Source organism: Homalodisca vitripennis, chromosome 1 (genome assembly GCF_021130785.1).
Source record: "Homalodisca vitripennis isolate AUS2020 chromosome 1, UT_GWSS_2.1, whole genome shotgun sequence".
NCBI lineage: Eukaryota > Metazoa > Arthropoda > Insecta > Hemiptera > Cicadellidae > Homalodisca > Homalodisca vitripennis.
Window position 1 is genome coordinate 87,011,751 of NC_060207.1, and position 25,063 is coordinate 87,036,813.

At 31.9% G+C, this 25,063-nt stretch overlaps 1 protein-coding gene across 1 annotated transcript in view; it reads right to left on the reverse strand.

Moving 5' to 3' along the window:
- LOC124368765 (probable malonyl-CoA-acyl carrier protein transacylase, mitochondrial) overlaps positions 1-18,768 on the reverse strand; it is a 71,668-nt gene extending 52,900 nt beyond the window's left edge. Inside the window, exon 1 of the mRNA XM_046826158.1 lies at positions 18,598-18,768. Within this exon, the coding sequence (XP_046682114.1) occupies positions 18,598-18,768 (171 nt within the window). The remainder of the gene's footprint in view (positions 1-18,597) is intronic.
- Between the last annotated feature and the right edge of the window lie 6,295 nt (positions 18,769-25,063).

A 25,063-nucleotide genomic window follows, 5' to 3' on the forward strand; every position in this document is an offset into this window, starting at 1 on the left:
ATCGTTCAGGGAAACAAAAATATATTTAACAACGTTTTGAGATCTACAGTCTGATCTCTTCCCCATGTGAATAACTAAGTTAACACATAAGTACAATCTAGGTGAACCATATCAGAGCGTGTTGACACGCATAATACAGGAATCACAAAAACCAAATTTTGAGTCAATTCCATGCACAATAACTCTAAAAAATGCACTTAATATTATTATAGGTCACAATAGCTCTGCATTTACTTATATTCTTTATTCTTCTGTAAGAAAGCTATCAAAGTGTGGATCTAGAACCGTAGTGTTACTGATTTTTTTTATTACTGAACGATGGCATATGTACGGAAAATCCCGTTTCCTTCATTGATATATTAATATATATACTTTTTATATTACTCCAATGGTATACTATAATCATGATTATTGCAGAAATCGCCTAATCTCTTCTCTTGTCCCTTATTGGTCGCTGTTCGCGCTATGTTGTTAGGGGCCAATGTAGCGACTATCGGTTTGTATTGTCGTGGATAGCTTTCCCTGAGCTTCCCACTCAGCTGACCGGGATTATCGCTTAGGCTTCTCTTTCGTGTGGATCTTTGTAATGTATAGTCCGATCTTTTTGTCAAGGTCTTATTCAAGACCAAGCTGAGGGAGTTTCGTGGACCAAACCTGTGCTGTGCCAAGTGAGGGCGAAGACGTAATTACAAGTTACAAACATCGGGTTATTGTGAATAGGCCGATTTTAAAATAGTAAATATTATAAAATAAACATATTAATAATTCGTTGCTAAATATTCCATTTTGTTTAATGATAGGTACCTAGAAACTATGTTGTTGTTTTATGTATGTGCATTGTGTTTTGTGTAGGAACATTGTGTATATAACGCTATTCTGACATATACTACGTACATTAAGTTTCGTGTCCTACATTTACCTTTCATCATAACACCCTCCCACATCCGTGTTCCTTGCTCCTTCCCCTTCACCTACAGAAGTGCAAAAAGGAGTCGCCATTTACTATTTAATCTAGGTGACCATTATCTTAAGTTAGTGTGGTCAGCAAACATGGTCTCACAGTAACATGCGCCATGTTGAAAGTGTTAAAAGCATTATTATTACGACTACCAAGGGATTTTATAACTTCTGTAACACAAAATCAACTTTGTTCACGAACAACGATCATGTCTTGCTTTCAGAACTGTTAAGCTAATTTAAAGTCAGAGATTCAGGAAGACTATCTGTAACATTATGCATTTGATAGAAATATGTTTACGTGTGTGTGTGTGTGTGTTTTTTTGATCGACGACCGTTTTTTTTTTTACAAACTCTCACTATTGACCACCAAAGGTCATACCTACACTTTTTGCATGAGTATATTTTGGGACATTTCATCCATGTTACTTTGGTGTAGAGACATTTTCCGTTTGCTTTTTGCGTTTTCACTGACGAATTTGACTTAGTTAGTGAACAATTTCATTCGTGTTTTATGTTTTTTATTATGTTTTTGTTATGTTTTTTATTGATGTAGCTTGACTTTTAATACAAAATATCATAACAAAAACGATAAACTGAACATCGTAAAATAAATTTGTAGGACACTGCGATACATTAGATTTAATTATTCTGTTTATTAATACACATATTGCAAAATAACTATTAACACTAGCTGTGTGACAAGACAAATGCACAGCTGCAGTGATGTATTAGCTAACTGATACAACTATTACAATAAATTATATTATTTTTATATATTTATCTAATATTACAAAATATATTGATGTAACGATTTGTTAACCAAATATGTAAATTATTTTTGCTAATTATAACATGCATTGTTTAAAAACAGAAGTAGTAGAGATGTACTCAAAGTTTTATTTGTTGTTGAAAATTCATGACAGTTTTTGCAAATTACCATAAAACTTTACGTTAGCTATAAGTTCTTACGTATGACTTTAGGGAAATATCAAAATAAGTTAAAAAATATAATATGCATGCAAATGTTTTTGCATATAAATATCCTATGTATATCCCTTTCATATTTCATTGTTAAAACCATAAAATTTACAAACCATACAAAATTAACTTATTAGATTAATTACTTACATTGTGTACAATTATATACCACAAACTACCAATCAATAAAAATTAAAAATTTGAAAAAAGTTAAACTTATAAAAGTTGCACGAAAACTAAGTACACTTTCGCTTAATACTTGAAAATTTTGAAAATGTATTAATAAAAATAATACTTTCCCCAACAATTCCGCACCTTACTCACAGCTTCTCGAAGCGAGCCTGTTCTGATTAACTTCTATATACGTATTTGTACATAAATCCTTCAGCGTGAGATGGCTGTCTAATGAAAGTGATTGCGCGTGGGAGGGCTTTACGTAACAGACAGGCCATTATATGCTAAAATTTATTAAACAAATCAGTCTTGTGCTGAGGTGTATCATCCTGCAATAACCTGACTTCAAAACTATCAAATATACGAACTGTTTGCCAACCCCGGACAAAGTCAAAGATACGACAGGACCGATGTGTATCAAGATTATTTTCAGTCATATGCTTATGTCATATATAAAGTCCGTCAAATTTGTAACTGTAATTGAGTGAGAGTGGGTAAAAACGACGAAGTTTTTGTAGAGTAGATTCGCCTTGTAGCAGAGAATAGCTTAAAATATTCTGGTTATTAATTCATTTGTCCTACTTCCAATGTTTGAAAAAAGTTCTAGACCAACTAACTCCTAATACAAAACAAAAATTAAAATTAGAGGTTTTTGATACTGTGGACATTCTGATAGCTAAATTAACTCAAATTAACTATGGTGATCATTGACTTTAAAGCAAAATCAAGTTAAAACCACTCAGCATTGAATTTTAATTAAATGTTCATGTTCTATGTTAAATGTTCTACACTTTAGCTGTAACTACATTCTGCATGCGGTAGCATAACATAAACTACATCAAATACAGTATGTAGTTTGTGATCAATCTAAAGAGTTCTGGCCTTGAACAAGTTTCAAGTTTAGGCTATCTTTTGGTTCCGATTTATCGATGATATTTTAATCATGACTGATATGCTGATTACATAAATAAGACAAGTGTTCATAATATGATTTCTATCCCCGGAATGATATCTATTTTTTATTTCTATAGAAATTAAGCAGATTCAAAAGACATCCATATTAAATTTAAGTTATACTTACACCTCCTATGGGTTAACTTTTTGCTGGCTTATACCTTCCAGGTGAAACTACACTGAGTATAACCAAAACATATATTCCATTTTTATCTGGGTACCTTGTAGATGTCCAATAGGGGCACACCACTAATCGCAAATGTCAAGATATTGGGGTAAAAATGTGAATCGGTTGAAGCACATCTGATGAAAAGCTGCTGACATTTTTGAAGTGATTTGTTTGCCCAAATAAAGTGAAGTGGCTCAGTTGAGGCGTCTAATGAGCGGTGGTGCTGCTCACTTATCTCGCAAATGAGTACGTTTTCTCCCAATGGGACAAGTATTTAACAATTAGATTGCTCTCTGTTATCTGACAGAGAACTTTATTCCATATGCATATGTAGAGAGTCTATTTTATATTTAGTTGTTGGATAATGAAGTGTTATTTGTCTGATACTATATATGAATGTTAAAAACACCTGAGGTTGAGCCAATACACTTTTTGAGGGGGCTCTTTCTATGTCGGTATATTTTTAATTAAACAAACCTTATTGCGGCAAATAGGACTACACCTACTTTCACTTCCACCCCCACCCCCTTGCATTGACCCTCTCAGGAATGTAACCCGTGACCTTTATATTATAGAGCTGAGCCCTTACTCATACACTACGATAAAGGCTTAGGTCACATTTTGCTTCTGTATCCCAACAATTATTACATTACAATAAATGGTCCCTAATAATCAATTTACTCTTCCCATACTGGAGATATAGTGTGAGACACTGTCAGAATATCAGATTCTTCTTCAATCCGTCTGAAGACATGTTTCGACAATATGTACATAAAGTGTAGGCCTTTTCCAAATATGTTTATGTTATAATTGTTGTAGGGTAAGTGGTCAATTTGCTTTTCATATCCACTTTAAATTATCGATAAATAAATCAATGGACCCTGTGATATCCAAATTAATCTGTAAGCATTTATTTCTATGATGGACTGTAATTACTTCTGTGAATTTTATTAACTTTAAATTTACGACATAGTTTCACCATCACGGTTTACAGTATTACATCCTAATAATATTATAAACGCGAAAGTTTGTTTTGTTTTCACACGTAAACTACTCAACCGATTGTACTGAAATATTACTTGGATATTCTTATGGTTTCTGGGATGAATATTTAAGAAATCCCATTGGGTTACGCCCCACTGGCCTTTAAAGTGGAGGAAAATCCCATCTTGGTCTCTGAAGTTGTGTAATATAATTGAATTATCCTGTCAAATATAATAAACTGTTCTGTGTGAACGTTGTTTATTATTTTCAATTCATTTACATTTATATTCTGTAAATTGTCAAAACTAACTGTCAAAGGTAAGTCCAATCTATCTTAGTAAATATTCTAAATCATAAGAAGGTCAGAATTTGACACCGACTGGACTGTTCTTTAGAACTAATGTACCACCTCCACCTCTAAATGTTGTAAAATTAAAATATATATATAATATATATATAAAACTGTTACTATACATTTAAAGACTGATATAAAACCCATCTTAGTTCTATTTTGACAGAAGTAGGATTAGCTTAATTATAAACTTTTGGGCGTTTATTCTTGATCGTGGCAAGGCAAACTCAGCCTAGGCATGTAGGAGACAATGTAATCTAACTTTTACTTTACATTTAAACACTGTTATAAAACCTAAATTAGTTGTGTTTTACAAAAGTACACTTCTCACGGCTGCGTATGTATATATTTTTTTACTCGAGAAAGAGTCAAAATCAGCTATGGAACAAAACATTCAAAGTTCGAAGTAAACTACGGAGTCGCTTGTGAAGCTGGGGGTAGCTGCTAGTTACTAATATAACCTCTTATTTGTGTTAAGTAAGTAAGAGAGTCTTATTTGCACTCACTAAAGCTTGTTTTAATAAACGGATGTTGCAAATGGAAGATATTAAGTGAATGCAAGCTATTACATACACAAATATAACAATTTAAATGCACAAAGAATACATTTGTTATATTTATTAGGTATTAATCGCATATGCAGATCTTCTTGTATGTACCACATGTTTTATTTATATGTACAGAGTGATCACAAAAGATTGCATCTCCTGTGGCTGATAGTACTCATAATTAGAAATAAAAGTCAAAATAAACAATAAACATAAGACGGAGAAATGTCTCGTTTAGCTACAAGTATATATATAATAATAATAATATATATATATATATATAATAATAATATATATATAATAATATATATAAGTATATATATATATATATATATATATATATATATATATTACTTTTTTCCTTCAAATGACTCTTCATATCGAAGACGAAATATCTTGAGAGTCAATTATTGTTTTGTAATATCATGAACTAGAAAACAGATGGTAAGTCATTACATCAATGACGTAAACCTAGAAGAAAGATTACTAAATATTTAATAACATATAACAAAAAATTAGTTGAAAATATTTAACATTGATGTTGGAAATAATTATATTTTTTAATTGGCAATTAATATAAAAACGCAATAAAATTATAAGCTAACTAACAAGACTGATAAATGTAACGCACAATTACGATCATCAAGAATCCACCATTCGTAGTTCTAATAATTCAAATATACCAAACTTTTTCTCCAGAAAGCATGTTGAAATTCGAAGGAATAGTCTGAATATATTACTGATTATGATTTAATAGAAAATTATTGCAATTTTGTCATCAATAATGAGAGAATATGAATCAAGATTAGTACGGATCACAATAAATCAACAAAGAAATATGCCAAGATTACAAATAATACATAATTCGAAACGTAACCATTATTCTCCTTTGGAAACACAAAACAGTCTTCTTGAGTATGAGAACTCATCTCAGTATTGTATGCAAGAGACTGTCACAGACGTTTAAAGTGTACGAGAACTGTTAAAAATAATACGAATCCTAATACATTGCCAGGAAACTCAAAATTGATTTGAGAAAGCATCAATTTACGATGCAATAAATTTTTCATTGGATTTTGAATGATAGTTAGTTTTGGCAAAAGAGAAAAGTTCGGTTACATAGTAGTATTGATTCTGAGAAATGAAGAAACAAACTTCTACAGTGCAAATTTTGTTATATGAATAAATCCAACTTAATAATAGGAACAACGATCATGTCTTGTGTTCAGTAATGCTAATATTTACTGAACTATTTAGAACATTTAAAGTCAGAGATTCAGTACGACTATGTAGAAAGGTGTCAAAAGGTATTCACAACCTAAACTAAATCAGTAATGCTGGTACATCATATTTACATTGCACGAACCTATTGCTTTTTAATAAAAAAGGCATTTTAATGCTTAAAAGCATTAAAAATATATTTTGTATTACAATCTTTTCACTCCCACTAAAGGTACAAAGCAGAAAATTAAAAACTATTGCTTTTTGAGAATAACATTAATAATTAACAATTCATCATAATGATGTTAGTATACAATATTTATGATGTGGAACATCGTCTTGATGAATTCAGTAGGAAGGATTCACAAATTGTGATGAAACCTTTTAATTTATAAAACATTAAAACAATTTCCAATCTCACAAACAGTAGTAAACCTACAATTGCAAAGACGCGATGAGTTGTTTAGCATCGTGACGTGAGGTGATTAAATTACCGTAATTAAATTAGTTTATTGGACAGCCAGAATAATTTAATTTAACATTTCAGAGGAAAATAATCTGAAATTTAATTTAATTACTCTCTCGGCTTCTTTTATTTAAATATTTACCTCTATTTTTATATCAAACTAGCTGTTACCTGCGGCTTCGCACGCAATCTTTAGAACCGAATTCCTTATATTACTTAGTAAAAACACTTATAATGTAAAATGATGGATTTCTATGGAAATTTTGAAACGTAAGTAGGCATACATCAAGTAGATATTATTTAAGTTCATGGTAAGTATTATCAGAGTTTAATTGAATTAATATCAGGTTTAATCATGTTTTGCATGTGAAGAGCATTTCTGGTTTAAATTAATTAATTATATCTGCAATGTCACAGCTGAGCCTGCATTATTATTCTGATCAATAAAATACAAATACACAGTGTCTATTCCTAGTCTTTATCACATATTTCAGGTCTAAGATATTTCCAGTACCATAGTAGAGTTTGCCTTGTCCTGACGAAGAAAAGATATATACTTACGTAGAACCGAGAAGCCTACTTCAGTTAAAAAGTGCCTACTTTAAATCGTTTACATTCACTTACTATGTCAGATTTAAGCTTGCAATATTTCCTCGATCAAATTCTGGATACGTTCGATTATACAGTTCTCGGAAATCTACTTTGGTCAAAATCGTCTACAATCGGCCTCTGTAATCTATTTTCGGTTTAAAATATTTCCAGGGGCATGGGTGTTTGTTTTGTTGTCCTGATGAAGAAAATATACACATACGTAGGACCTGTTACGGCCAAGGGGAAGTAATACCTACTTCCTATGTACTTTCGGTATAAGGGGAAATCCTTATTAAGGTTAAGCAACATTCCAAAATAATCGTTAATAAAGTTTTGCGTTACATTTGTTTTTTGGACTGCAGCCAGGGAAAGAATGAATCGTAGAGGCATATTAGTGTTCATTTCTCTGTTTTTCCAAAAGCCACTGTTAAAAAACACAATGTCAAGGAAGCCCACCAGCTTAAAGTAACTTATGTGAAAACATTCATAACTTTGTTCATTAAGGTTAGTTACATATCAGTGTTAAAATAATATTTAAAATGCATTAGATGATTTAAATTCGTCACTGGCGCGATCTGTAGTAAAATGTTGATATTAACTTTTTATTTACTATCTGCATTGCACTACTGATCAAGCACTGTTTACTTAATATTTGATCAAATTTAAATGTAAACAGATGTTTCAGCCAATTTGTCGATATAAAAATGAAGGTGTGAACAGCTGTTTAGTACCAGTTTAATTTGGATTATGAAACGTAAAAACTACATTTTTCTAAATTTCAAAATGTTCCAGATAACTTTTCTTATATTTTGTTTCATAAAAACCTTCCATGGATTTCAATGAACATTTTACAAAAGGAATTAACCGAAGTGGTACAGGCGTTTTTGAGTTATGCGCTTATTACCACATTTTGCAACTTATTTTTATTTTAAGATATTTGTTCTTAATTAAAACTTATTCTGAATTGATGTTTATGAAAATATTTAATATGAAAGAGTGTAATAAAAATTCTAAGCGGAGTGAGTCTTGTTGAGAAAATGTACTATAACCCCATTAATCATATTATGTGTTATACAGCCATCGAAGTATATGGGTGAATATAAATTTCGTTTATAAACAATACGAAACATTAAGTTATTGAATATAAATAAGTAAGCAAAGTTTGTTAGGCCGATTTATCGACTAAAGACGTCCCCATATCTATAACAGTCGAGTGAACTGAGCTTTAAGCTTGAACTTTTGCAATAATACCTTCGCAGAAAGAAAATATCAAATGAGGTTTTCTTTTAGTGAAAGCTGTTGATTAAGAAGGGTGACTAAAGCTTTTTGGGAAGAGCAAAACGGTGCTACTTGATTAATCAATGGGAAGTATTAAAACTTTGGAATATAAATATAAACATATGTACATATATAAATACATTTTCACTTTCCGTCACGTGTTTTAATAGAACTGCATGTAATACTTCATAGTATATTAATCAAAAACCGTTTCATTGAGCTAACGAAAGTAAGAGAGCTACTTACTTGTTTGAACAAATGAATATAGTGAGTTTAATTAGCCATAAGTGGATACAACCTATAAAACAATAATTACTCTAAATACATAAATAATAAAATATTTGAATTTATTCGGTTTTTAATCAGATAATATCCAAATACATTGTACTACATTAATGACTGTAGCCTACATATAACAATACTTTCCATGATATTTTCTTTATCAGATCGCCGCGGATCACACTTCGGGAAGCACCGATCTACACAATTATGTATAGAACACCGCGGCAATGTAAGGAGTTTCCTACACTGCTGAACGAAGTTACTTATAGAGCGGAAACTCAATTAACTCATAAATATCCAAGCAGTAACAACACTTAGCAGCATAGTGCGGGAAGCATTATTCACGTTAAGCTCTCATCTGTTACTTGAGGTGGCAGATTATCCATGCAATTCTCTCCTAATCACAAGCCAATTTCCAACTACCAATTATCGACCAAATCAATCATTGGTAGGATTATGGTCTAGTAAGAAAGGGATAAATCAAACTTGGCGGGTAAGGTAGGAGGACGTCACACCACGTGTTGCGTAGTAGGCTTAGCTAAGGTTGCATGTCAATTTTCAGTATATGGCTCACTTCACTCTCGAGGTGTTCTGAAGACGGATCAAAGGGCGGGTAAGGTAGGAGGACGTCACACCACGTGTTGCGTAGTAGGCTTAGCTAAGGTTGCATGTCAATTTTCAGTATATGGCTCACTTCACTCTCGAGGTGTTCTGAAGACGGATCAAAGGGCGGGTAAGGTAGGAGGACGTCACACCACGTGTTGCGTAGTAGGCTTAGCTAAGGTTGCATGTCAATTTTCAGTATATGGCTCACTTCACTCTCGAGGTGTTCTGAAGACGGATCAAAGGGCGGGTAATCATAAACAAATGAAATATCTGAAGCCTACGGCAGTCAAATGGATTTTCAGTATATGGCTCACTTCACTCTCGAGGTGTTCTGAAGACGGATCAAAGGGCGGGTAATCATAAACAAATGAAATATCTGAAGCCTACGGCAGTCAAATGGATTTTCAGTATATGACTCACTTCACTCTCGAGGTGTTCTGAAGACGGATCAAAGGGCGGGTAATCATAAACAAATGGAATATCTGAAGCCTACGGCAGTCAAATGGATTTTCAGTATATAGCTCACTTCACTCTCGAGGTGTTCTGAAGACGGATCAAAGGGCGGGTAATCATAAACAAATGCAATATCTGAAGCCTACGGCAGTCAAATGGATTTTCAGTATATGGCTCACTTCACTCTCGAGGTGTTCTGAAGACGGATCAAAGGGCGGGTAATCATAAACAAATGCAATATCTGAAGCCTACGGCAGTCAAATGGATTTTCAGTATATGGCTCACTTCACTCTCGAGGTGTTCTGAAGACGGATCAAAGGGCGGGTAATCATAAACAAATGAAATATCTGAAGCCTACGGCAGTCAAATGGATTTTCAGTATATGGCTCACTTCACTCTCGAGGTGTTCTGAAGACGGATCAAAGGGCGGGTAATCATAAACAAATGCAATATCTGAAGCCTACGGCAGTCAAATGGATTTTCAGTATATGGCTCACTTCACTCTCGAGGTGTTCTGAAGACGGATCAAAGGGCGGGTAATCATAAACAAATGCAATATCTGAAGCCTACGGCAGTCAAATGGATTTTCAGTATATGGCTCACTTCACTCTCGAGGTGTTCTGAAGACGGATCAAAGGGCGGGTAATCATAAACAAATGAAATATCTGAAGCCTACGGCAGTCAAATGGATTTTCAGTATATGGCTCACTTCACTCTCGAGGTGTTCTGAAGACGGATCAAAGGGCGGGTAATCATAAACAAATGCAATATCTGAAGCCTACGGCAGTCAAATGGATTTTCAGTATATGGCTCACTTCACTCTCGAGGTGTTCTGAAGACGGATCAAAGAGCGGGTAATCATAAACAAATGAAATATCTGAAGCCTACGGCAGTCAAATGGATTTTCAGTATATGGCTCACTTCACTCTCGAGGTGTTCTGAAGACGGATCAAAGGGCGGGTAATCATAAACAAATGAAATATCTGAAGTCTACGGCAGTCAAATGGATTTTTTCAGCTTGCTGAGTGATTTCCTATGGTTGGACCTAATTCCATGGTTGGACATACATAATTATATGTAGAAATGAAATTTCATGCAATATAAAAAGTCTACAAATGAAATTATTCCCGAGATATCTTGTCATATGATACCTTCACAATTTTATTTCATACAGTTGTGTTTGTTTCATAAAAGCTTTGATTATGTATCGGTCTATAAGAAGATATTGCTCCAAATACTAAAATATTCTAATTGAAACGTTGTGGTTTTGCGCTATCTAGAGGCAAGCAAAGTAACAGCTATTAAAAGTTATTACAGGTACCTAAAACACAGTTATGTTGAGTAAACTACAGTTACGATATTTTTAATTGGATTCATTAAAATAAGGTAATTTCTATAGCTTGGATTAGTTTAAGTTAAAGAACAGATGTTTGACGAATATAAATAGTACACTCGATATAGTCTGCAAGACATAATAATGCATTAATAACTGCAATCTACAAACTCACTCCCACAACGTTACCCATATCAATCTTACCGACGGCGTTTTTAGCAATGGCTTGAGCTTCACCGAAAGTAAGCAACGAGCGTGGAGCGATAAGAAATCAACTTAAGATGGAGTGTGTACTACATACGACATTGGATACCCCATTAAACTATTGAATTGTTTCTATAAAAACATGAAATATTTCATAATAGCTTAAACAACAGTTTTTGAGTAAAATTATTAGTTTCTTATATTTTTCGTAAAACTGAAAGGAATTTCAGTTCCTAATTATCAGATATGACCAATAAGTCTATTCGAACACAATAATAATCAAACGTTTTATTGTTGTCACGATTCCTATAATTAATTAACAATATTCTCAATTTTAACATTGTAATAAAATTGAAATGGTCTCGTTTTTTTACTTGTGGCCAATAAAATTATTAGAGTCATTACTTTGTTATTGGTAAGCTAATTACTTTCATTGATTTTAAACATTAATTCAAGTATTGGGTTATCAAGTATGTATTTTTAACCTAATGTTTATTTACTGTCAGAAAAAGAGTTATGGTTAATAACTAATATCATGGACAGGAAAACATATTTTATGAAATTCAACTCTTGTAGCAGTGTTACATGAATATATTACAACACTTATAACAAAGCGGTGTTAATATGAAATAAAAAGGATTCACAAGTTACACGATGATATTTAGACACAGTGTAATAGAGATAATATGGAGAGGTTGCTGACTCGTTATTAAAGCCTTGGACGATAATTGATCAAGGGTTTACTCGCAGGTTACCCGATCTGATCAATCCTTCCGGCTGTTTGCTTTCTTAAGCACCAGTCTTTGATCACCCAACCGCGGTAATACTGGATCGCTAATGACATTTGAGAAGTTCCATTGAAAACTCGTGTTTTACTCAAAATTCAAACGCTAGCAGAACCGCTCTCCATACTCTGTAAATACGACAGAATCATCACTTTTAAAAATGAGTTTAGTCAAATTTTACTATGGCAATGCTGGATTAAATTAACTCTTATACAAGGACTTTCATAAAGAAGAAACCGATTCTTGATATTATATTCTACTAATAAGAAATGTACGTAATTCTGCCCAATCAGTGATTAATTTTACACGGTTTGAAATTCTTTAATCTTACAAATAATGTCCCATTGAAAACTCGTGTTTTACTCAAAATTCAAACGCTGGCAGAAACCTTTTCCATATTCTATACATACGACGGAATCATAACATTTTGAAATGAGTTTAGTACAAATCTTTGATTACGGCAATGCTGGATTAAATTAACCTCTTATAGAAGGACTTTCATAAAGAAGAAACCGATTCCTGAAACTATATTTTACTAACAACAAATTTATGTATGTAATTCCATCAAAACGGTAATTAATTTTACGGAATATGAAGATTTTGTGTATTTCTTGCATATGTTAAATATGACCAACTCCCACAGTACACGTTGGTGATAGGAAAATTATGTTCATGCTTGTTCTAACAAATTTCAGGTCAGTAACTTGACCGAATAACTTATAAAGTTTATTGAATATCCTACATAGTGTATCAATCGAGTATGTTACTCGACCATTAATGTGGTACAGTTACCGGTTGGCATTAATATTTTAGAATTTTTAAAGTAAATGTTGGTCACAGCCCTTTAAGATATAATTGCTTAGATAAATAGAATAATATCTTTAATTATTCCACAAAGAGTGGTAGGAATTTGAAACAATTTTGGACATCTTATTATCATTAGACCCAAAAAATGTTTAAGATCAAGATGAAGTTATGAACATTTCACAGTAAGTATATGAAAGAAACTTGAGGGAGACACATGTTTTTTTATACAAAATGTACTTTTTTAAGAAATATTATTGAAGTCTGTTATTTTTATAACGTATGCTTAGTTATAATTTCCATAAATTATAAATGAGTCAAAGCATGTCACGCTATGAATATATAACGCAAAGGTAATACTGTAAAAATGTTTACGTTTGTATCTTTTATTCCGGCTTCATTACTAAAATGTTTCAAAATAATCAACTTAAATATTGATTATGTATACTTACACAATAGGTTTTATATTCTTCCCAATTGAATTGTTATGTTATGAAATTTAATAATTGTAATTTTATGGTTCATAGAATAAAATCAACAAAATGAACTTTCGTTGGAACGCTAAAACTGTATTTTTATAAAAAAAAGGTGTAGACCAAGGTCAATGGTCTTGCCTTATATTCTAATGACACTTCACAAATCATAATATTGTCTATCAGGGTTTAACAATAATATAAATGAAGACTTTAATTTGTATTACTAATTTAGGTTACTAATGCAAACCATAAGTAAGAAGTATATAGTTTTAAAATATTACTCTTATTAAATAAATTTGAAATAATAATATAAATACTTTTCTATTATCTGTGGAAATCAATTATTGAATTATTATTTTTAGTTAACAAACAACATTAAATACATGGTAAAAGTGGTAAAATAGATGGATCCAGTGACCTGCGAATGGATACTTTATACTTAGCGTCAGTTAAATACACTGTCCCTTTAGAATTACAATGACCTACTACCAAGTTTTAAAGGTATTAAGAGTTTCCAGACTTTATGTTCGGATTCCCGTGGTAATATATCAGTCCGTGTTAACCTACTGTCAAGAGATGTAACCTGACGTCCGGAGACTCAATTACCAAATGGAGTCCCGACAGTACTCGTTACAACAGATGTTACGTGTGAAACAAGTCCCAAGTCTGGCGTTGCTCCGTTTATTGTCAAATCTGCTCTTGTCTCTCGATCTCGAGTCATATCGGTAAACACGTCCTGAAGCAATAAATATCCTATCAAATTAATTGTTAGTAAATCAAATTAATATGTAATATACTCATTCTTCTCGTTTCAGGCTGAACTGTATAATATGGTATGTGGTTGCATGATTATCATTCTCCAAACTCCAAGATTTGGAAATTTTAATAGCATGGTGAAGTGTCTCGAAACGATCCTGAACTCAGCTATGAACAATAATAAAAAGACTTCTTTTGTTTAAGGTCCCTCAAAGGAGGATTGATGAAATTCTGTTTTCAATGTTTTCTAAAGCAATAGAGCTGTAAGTAATTGTTATTCATAAAATTCACTATCTGAGAATCTCATGTATTATAACAACCGTACCTTTGTGGTCACTACAATACTTTTCTAATATACATGGTTTGATAACCCTATCTTTGTAAGCCAACCTATGAAAGCGGTACAGTTAAAATGCTAAACTGCATTACACGGCTGTTCTGAATGTACGCTTTAGCGCAATATTGTTTGCAATTTATTTGTCTTGGTAATACTATATTTCTTTTTTTCGCTGGTTTATTTCCGAAAGTGTACAGGGTATTCCTACAATGTGCTATTACAGAGAAACGTGGGAAATAATGTTAAAATGTCAGTGGCTGCCAACAAAAGAAATATAAACCTCAAATAGAGCTAAATTGACAATGCAATGCTCACTATGTATAGTATTTTATCTTTCTCACATTATATTTTGAAATTAAAATATTTTTTATGTTTACAGTGTTGTATTACAAAGTTGTATTTTAAACTATGTTATGAAAAAAACATATTGTCCTAACTTGTTTTCAAGTATTATTTGTTTTTCATTAACATTAATATCTGAATATGTACTTAATTAAAAAAATATTATGTATGAAATACATTGAACAATATAAAACAATAAAACATATACAACGATATTAATGTATAAAATCTAAAATAAAACTATAGGTTTTGCCACTTTTGTCATTTATTGGACGATATTATATTTTAATCTTATGTGAATGTAAACATTAAACTGATCTGTAAACAACAAACACTTATAATCGTTTCATTATTAACTTGCCGCTTACACTAAGTGCTGAAATATGTCAAATGTTATTTCAATTAGGTATAAACATTAAGGAAAGTATTTGCTTGTTTCAATCATTGGTTGAAGTTGGCTTGGTAGTTTAACTGCATTGGTAAAAACAGCCGATAAATATACCAGAGAACAATGTGTTTCGAGTTGTAAGGTAAGATAAAATAGGAAAAGACACTTTTATGAATATTTTAGAAATTGTTTTGTAAAATACTTGAATCTGTAATCTTGAGAAACGTTCCACTTGTTTAAATATTTACATCAGTTTCTCAGAGAATAGAATCCTTTGAGACAATTCAGATGAGGCACAGCCAATTTCAAAGACAGGACTTTAGTTGTCCCTGATACATTCCAGAAATACTTGGAAATCTTAACAGTTTTCTTCAATAGTTTACTGTTTTCTAGTTATATTGATACCTGTTTTAGGCATGCAACTGTTACAAATATGATTATTTGATATCTATTTATAACGTACTTCACACTGCACATCGTGAATTTTTATTGGTATACTTTGTATACTAAATTTATGCTATATTTTGTACTTTTAAAACTTTATCTCACGATTATGCCAATTATAAAGCAATTTTCAATGTAAGCTGATTAGGCTATGTGTATTTGACATAACTGTAGTTTGTAATACTATACTTGGATGTATGTGGAGGCAGTTTAGTAAATAAACCTGTGTCATAATAGCGCTTCCTGTTTATAATTGTGATGAAACTTTGTAAGAAACAGTGATTTTACGAGATTAAAACTAAAAGAGTTATAGAATTTATATTTGTGATTATTTACTTATAACTTCCGAACATCACGAGGTCAAAGGTTGGGGTTCATCCCAATACAAAAGAACGTAAACCCAAGCTTATATTATTTACTAAGTTAAAAAGAACTTTAACTTTAAAAATCCACCATCCTGTTTGAATTATTGCAGGAAGTTTCTAACCCACAACGAACAGTTTGCTTTCCCCTTAAATATTTTATAAGTCTGGTAGAAGCAATCTAAATTTGTAAACATAGTTCCAGATATAGACTTCGTTAAGCTGGAACTATATTTCAATATTTATTCAATTTGCTGTTGTATTTTGGCTTTGTTCCATAAGCCACTCTAATATTGGTTTAATACCAATACCTGTATATTGTTGCAACGTTTAAGAGATCCTACTTTCAGCTTTTAGTATTAATTATCAATCTTAAGTAACATAATAATGATCAATCCATCTGGATCTTTCTCTATTGCAATTTAGAAGTGGTAAGAGAGGCTTTCGGAAATGTTAAAGAGTGAGAGGTATAATGGAGCGTTGAGATGATATCGCTCCCAATAGCTGTCGATGCCTGTGACCGACCGACCGGCTTTGTGTCATATTCAATAGACGTCACCGTCAGAGCGTCAGATGAAGACTTTTTCAGACTCGGTTATTACAACAGAGTTATTGATTGATGTAGTACGATTACTGTATGTTGCTTATAGGTAATCCATTACATAATTAATACCATTAATTAAAGTAAAATGATGGTTGGAATAAGAATTTATCAAATTATTGATCAATTTGTTAAAATTAATTTAAATAGTTTAATTTGTATAATTTATTTTACATTGTATTTACATTATATTAGGTGCTTTCCTGATTATTTATCATAATATCGTTTTCTGCTTTTTTATGAAGTTATTTTGTTTTGGATGTAATTGTTACATTACTCTACTACTACGTTATTGTAATTGTTTTTATTACAACTTAAACTTATTGTGATAAGCTTACATGAATAACAGTAATATATTTAACACTTCTCAGTTATTTCACAGTTGTTCATGTAATTATATCACAACTAGTTTGTTCATAGTAATCTTCGTTACTGATTCGATAGTAAATTGGTAGTAAACTATCGATTTGTAATCCAACAAAACATTTTCGCCTTTATAAATAAACTTTTGCAATCGGTGTATCCAAAAATTAAATAAAATAAAAGTAAAAATATTTTTTAGAAAAATACGTATTGCTACTAAATTGGTAATGCCTTGTTTATTTGGTGTAGTAGAACATATTTTTTAGGCTTTCCTTCTTTGTCTCTACCAAATTCAAAGACCGTAGGATAGGTAGCGAACAATATATTAACAGGCCATGTTCTTTAGGCTTGTAAACCCACAACGGTTCAATACTGTTGCTGTCAACAAACAAAAAAGTTCAACAAGGATCGTTGGACTCCGGGCGGATATTACATCCGCCAGTCGAGTTACACTATATCAGTTACTTCCTTCTGAATGTACAGTCGGCTCTATTAGTACGATAATGAGTTTATAAGTACCAATTAATGATGTAACACGCATATAATCTAAAATTCATAAAATCATAAATGTTCGGGTGAACATAATGTTTAAGTAGAACCAACCAAAATACAACATTTAAGAGAATTAAAACTCTTCTTATGTGTACTCGTACATAACAGGTTTCAATGCATTTAAAAGCTCTTCTAATTAAGAAATACTTGTAAAATGATGTGAAACTCAAATGTATATAATTCAGTTTCAGACGTTATGTTAAAGTTTTATTTTCTAAAATATGACTCATAAAACAGAATAGGTCTGTATTAGCTTTTTATGAGATTAAAAAAATCATTATTCTCATTACTTTGAATTACCAGTAACTTAAGGAAATGTTTATAAATCAAGAGAAAATCTTATATTTTTCTCAACAAATTCCATCTTTCAGACAAGTTATAACCGACTCTTAGATTAGAAATACGTTTCACAAAACGTGATAAGGATAAAAAGATGCGATAAACGTGGAAATTAGGTCTATGTTTTCTACTAAACTAAATAGTTAGTATTTTCTTATTTGTACGGTGTTTATATATAAATTTTTTAGGTAAATAGGCTAGTAACTTTAATGTAAAAATTATTAAATAGAGAGAATCTTCGAATAAAAAACATTAATTAGAATTATAAAAAAATATTTTTAAAACGGATCTCGCAGTCGACTCAATCGATTCCTTGCTTGAATTTATTTTATACAATACTTAATTGAAATGTATACTGGCCGTTCCCAGAGACCATGCTCCATTAGGTGCATTATGACCAGTCTCTGCTCCCGCCTAGTATTGACTCATACTTCTAACGTCAGTTCCCTGATGGCTGCCTTGACCTCCTCGGTCTCGGATTTATAAAGCCACAACCATTGGCTCTAGCCTTTGGGCGGTCCCCATTTCCCTGATCTCTTCCTTCAGTACAGCACTGAAGAGGTCACAGTTTGTGGTGTCCCAGCCATGTTCCAACAAGACACCTCCAGTTCTTGTCTGATTGATGGCCCGAACCTCAGTGCCAAGGTCATCAGGTTTTACTTTCATACATACCTTCTTTTAGCAGGTTGTATTCTTAAGAGGACCGTCTCCGGGCAGGCCTTCTTTGTATTTTGTGTTTTAGTGTTGTCATATTGGGCGATCTGCCTGACATCAGCTCTCTCCAGTTTAGCTTCCCACTTCTCCTTTCTTTAGCTCTTCTCCGATTTGCTGAAATAAGCTGCCAGGAACTCTCCTTGCTGAGCTGCCTGACTGCCTCCGGCAGTTTAGGGCCTCGGAGCTCCTACAGAGTGGCAGGCGCTCCCACCGTCCCTTGTTCGTGTTGAGGGAGAGCATGGACAAACCCGCGTCGTGGGTATAAATGTCTAGTATATCTAGCATTATACTCAGTACAGGAATTGTTTTAAATGGGATATATAATAATATAATATTTGTGATATCACTACCGCTAAGACTGTACGACTTTATTTAATATACAATTTACATCATATCTTTTCTATCATATATCCACACTGTGGATAAAGCATTATTGTCTATTGTATATGCAAATCGAAACTACATAATTGACACAATTTATCCTAGTGACCATTTTGTTTTATTTTTTCCAATTCTTCTAGATCAATTGTTTTGTACAGAAAACTGTTTTAATACAAAATATTTAAACAACCGTAATGCTAAACTATTGGAATATTTATTTAAAAACATGTAAACGTAAATTCTTGATTTTTTATCAGTATTATACATTCGTAACTCATAATAATTGGCCATAAACAAAAGTGTAATCTTGCTGTGCTGTAACTTGTATATTATTAACTCAAACTAACAGTTGTACCTACTCACCACTAGTCACTTTTAGAAACAAATTATCTGAAGTTGTGGACTCCGGACAAACTCTGCTCAGATACCATAGTTAGTAAACTTTACTTTAATTAGAGTTTTAACAAGCGATCTTGAAGCGATTGTCATTACGAAGTCGACTGTTCTGAGATCATTAAATCTGTGAAAACTTGGCTACGACTCGTTCTTTATTATTAAATCCCTGACATTTTTTATTTTAACGACGTATTTTTTATTTTTCTAAATACTATGCTAGAAAAGACTGTCCTATCACTAATGGATGCAGTTGCACGAATTTGAGCTAAAGTTTTTATATCAAGTTCAAAAGCATTTTTAATATTAAGATTATATTTCAGTTCAAAAAATCAAGTAACAAATAGTCGTATAAACAACTACTTAATTAAAAGATGTGTATTTATTTAAACACACTGTTTATTAATTTACAACAAATGTTTGAATGTATTTTGTGCTAAACAAAGTTATAAGTGTTATAAGTGTTATAAGTTATAACAACTCATCAGTTTCAAACCTAGTTCTTTTAAACTCTGTGCCCTATGTTCTATCGCCCATTTATTTGAGAATATAGTAAAAAGAATTAACATAGTTGTTTAATTCTCAATCAGTTATAATGAACATTTTTTAGTCTCATGATATTTTGAAGATCTCGTATACGTGACATTTTTTGAATTTAGATATTGCTCACTTTTCCTGCTTCTGGTTTGAGAACGTCCGCATGATCAGTTATTAGCTATTAAAGTATTTTGTTAAAAGAAATGACACAGCTTAAATTAATTAATCATAAAAAATATGTTGCGTGACTTGAACATTCTGTAACATATAAATGACAATTAAAATTGTAACCCTTTGAGAAGAGAGAGTATATGAAGGTAGACTCGGCTTTACAGCTAGAATGTGTTATGCAAGAGACCAGAAATATATATAAACCGCCAATGACGTTTACGGTCCTTCGTAGAATATGTTTTAGGTTTGGTAAAAGGGGTTTATAAGAGAAATATGTACAGAATAACACTTTTCTTTACATAAAAAAAGAATGATAAACTTTTAATTTAAATGTCTTGCAATAGGGTTTCATTAACGAACGTAGTGACCCATGCCACGTCCAAACGAGAGTTTAATTAAAAACAATTAAAACAAATTGTTGCAATAAAAACTACTAACTCCACTACTACTTAACATCTCCAGATAAAGACTTTAACTATCTATTGAACTGAGGTTCAAACTGTCTATTTCACTGAAAATGAATTGTATTTAGTACAATTCAAATAGGTAAAATTCAAAATAATATCGTATTAGTTTTTAAATCACAAGGCTGATACGAACGAATTTATCAATATAGTTGTTATTTATTGGTAGCTTTTGCTATAGCTGATTTATTTTTTTTATTTTTAGTGAGTTGTTTTATTTATTTATATCAAAAATTTCTAACAGAACTGAATAAAAAGACAAATTATAATGATTTTTTAGCAAAGTGCAAAAAAGTCAATTCATTAACGGAGAAGTGATTTATTATCACTGTAACATTATTTACATATACAAAATTGAAGTATTAATAATTAAATTGAACACATATTATCCTGTATGTACAATGCAGGATACATGAGTCTGCTTTGTTAACCGTCTGTTCAGTAGTCCTAACACTCTTAATACGTACTACATGGGCAGATATGAGTTAATACTCTCATTAGACAACACACCCTTGTAGTTGATTGGTTGGACAGTTAATCGCTTGTATTGAGCTTCACGTAATATTATTACATTTTAGAATCATTCTTTATTAGATAAACATTAATATCAGGAAATCGAGCTTTGCTCGGTATTTTTTCTATTGAATCGTGTTTTGGGATTCATTTTATGATATACTTGTCCGCAGACGATAAAACTACAAATACCATAGCTATTTGTTGTTCTGTTATCTTCTGCATTAAATTATGCTAGAGCAAAAGATGCGTTTATGTTACTAATTTTTTTATGAAACACTTCCAAATATAGTTGAGTTTCAAAAAAGACGTAATAATTCATTAGAAAATTTTTGTTGCTTCATTGAGATTCGCTCATGCAAACAACAGTCACAAAAAGAAATTTTATTTATGCGATTAGAAACCCGTTCCTCAAGGAAAGGCAATGCACCGCAATGGTTAAACAACAATGCAAATGGTCCTAAGGCGTGATATTGCACAGCTGCAGTAACGGCACATTTATATGTCGGTAAATAATTATTAAGTTCTAAAGCCATACGACGTCTTCCGTCTCGATATGTTGGTTCTTCTAAACGGTATTCTCGTTGTTTGTTATTTTCAGTAGTTATACGTTATGACGCACGCTGCCGCAAATTTTGTAGACGTCGAAACATCTAAATCATGAGACCTTTCTCCTCGCATAATGTTAGTTAAGGTTTGCAGGCATTTGACTTTAGCAGTACGTGTGGAACGAAGTATATGAAATGGATAAATTGATTTAATTTTAAAAGGGGTGAAATTATTCATCAAATTATATTACAATCAGAATATCCTTTCGGTTTATACAAAAAGATTGTATTTAGTCTTTGGATTTTCTGATGAAACATCTGTTGTGAAGATTGGCATCACTATTCTTGTTATTATATTTCAAATATCATTTAGTATAGAATGTAAACAAAGAACTAACAAATAAATAAATATTGACTTTGTAGCAGTTTTTCATTGCTTCAAAACACGGATAAAACAACGTTTTCTAAAAATGAAACCTAGCTATATCAATTTATCGCCCCAAAATCCCTTGGAAACTAAATTTCATAAAAATCGTTGGAGCCATTTTCAAAATTCAGATTATATATAAATAAATAAAACTAATGTTTATTTTTGTTAAACATCGATTGAGGTTACTGTTAAACATTTTCTTTTGTAGAATAATCACATTATTTTCATATTAAAAGTAGACACACACAGAATCTATTTAATTTCATTACATCCTGGTCCTGTAACCTTTTGGATTTATTTGATATAAAGAAAATAACAAAATGCAAGAGTTTATTTTAATATATTAGTAAAAATGACTAATCCCGAATATCTTTAACCGAATCTTTGTTGTTTATTTTAAAATTTAACTATTGTTAGTTTTGTAATATATCTGTATACTGCATTCCATACAGACAGATTCTATGTAACTTTGGAATATATACGAGATTTATGAAACAGAGTCGTGCGACCCGCATTTAGCAAGATCGGTGACAATGGCGACTCTGTACCATTCCTCTCATAACTGCACCGAGACCGGAAGCAAATGGCTTTCAATATTGACATCATCTTGCACCCTTGTATTTTGAAATAAATGTCTCTAAGCATCTCCGATTTAGTAATGGCCAGTAATTATTGAGAACACCGTCCATGGATGTAACAACTACTGGATAGTTTCGTCAGCGCAACAGAACGGTTTATTTCTACTTACCAATCGAATAGCATAGCCAATTAATAGGCCTAACTATCAACTAGGTCTGCGCAGGAAGTTATACCACATTGAGATTGAGAACCTCAAATCGTTTCTGATAGCTTTATGAATTTTGTCTTAACAATCTTTTAGTTATCTTGTACTTATCTCATCTCACAGCGATAGACTGGAAGAAATTTGGTGTTCCAACAAGCGTAATTAACGATCCTTACCAGCACGGTGAAAAGGTCTCTGCGATAGGTCCTAAAACACCACCAGTAACATCATCAGTATCCCTAGGACAACGTTCTTAATGAAGATTTGGGGTCTCGGAGACAAACGGGCAAACTTCAATATTGCTGTTGGCATAAGGTAGAAGTTCGAAAGTTTAATCCAAGTGGAGCGTAGACCTGTGGTCACTGAGAAATCCCGTTCCGTCTTCCCGTTGTACTAAAATGTTTAGATTGAATACATAAATTGTATTAATTTATAAACATTGAATATGAGCTTGAATTCTGTATTTAAAAATAAAATCAAATATTTAAAAGAATAGTAAGATTTGTATTTCGGACATTTGCCACCGTTATGTGTTACAAAAAGAATAACATCTTGAATGGAAGTCATCTGGAAAGTGTTAAAAGCATTATTATTGCGACTACCAAGAGATTATATAACTTATATAACACAAAATTATTTTTTTCTAATCTAATTATCTACAAGATCGTTATTCAAGCGCAATTCTATAATAATAGTTAATTTAAACACATCTATGTTACAATAGTAAAAAATCCGGAATTATACCTTATATTTAATACCATTATATTAAATCATTTATTTTTTTATACAAACCTAAAATATTTAAAAGAATAGTATGTTTAGTATTTCGGACATTTGTCATTTTGGGAGTTATGATTAAAGTGATAAAAGCATTATTATTGCAACTCACAAGGAATTACATAACTTATAATCCGTAAATGTTAATTAGATTAACTTTGTTCTTATCTAATTAACAACAATATCATCTTTCAAGTCCAATTATATAATCCAGATTCTATAATAGTTACTTTTAAAATATCTGTGTTACAAAAAGCAAAAAACTCGGAATTATAACTGAATTTTAATAACCTTATTTGGAGAAAGCAGATATTTAATATTTTTGTAATTTGGAGCATTTCCATAGGCGAAGTACCCAATATTACTAAATGTTGAAATCTAAGTGTGTGTTTGTGTGTAAAATGGACCTGTTAAAAATATCAAGTGACAATCACTAAACGTTGGTTTTTAATTACATTTCATGTGTTTTCTGCAGCATTGATATAACTACTTCCATTATACTGTAGAAATCAGATACAATATTGTAGTTTATGGGTATTCTAAACAGTTCTGAAGTTCCACAAGTTTAGGCTCCCTATTTGTCATGATTAATCGATGACTGTTAGAGTGGATTAGTTCCCTTAGTGTTAAAAGCTGTTTCCGCCCTAAACATGAGGGAATATCGTAGATTAGAAAACGCTGAACCAAACTGTCCATCCCTTTAATCAAGGTAACATGAGTGAAATATAGAGTCTGTTATTACTCCTCATTGAATCTCATAAGGTCTTTTTAGTACTGTGTGAATGAGGGGTTTCCTCAGCTTCTTGCCTAAATGAAAAAGAAAATTCGGTTCTAATAAATAATCCACCAAGGAACAGAAGTTGCTTGACAATATTGAAGCTGATTGTCTGCCCAAACGAAGTAAAGTGGCTAAGTTGGAGTGTCTAATGAGCTGTGGTGGGCTCCACAATCTCGCATCGCTCTTAGAAGTTCTCACAAATGATTAATTTTTCTCCCAATGAGACGAAAACTGAACAATTGGGTTACTTTCTGTAGTCTGACCTGTCATAAAAATCTTTATTCCGGGTGGAATGATCTCAGGCGTTCTCTACATTACATTTAGTTATTGGATAGTAATATAAACTGATGAATCTTACTAACATTTTTTATTATTCCAACGATTCTATTAAATTATAGTAATTTAAATATTCCTAAGAGACGTAATAGTTTATTTAATTCACGTAGCTCCATATGCCCTGAGTGATGTGAG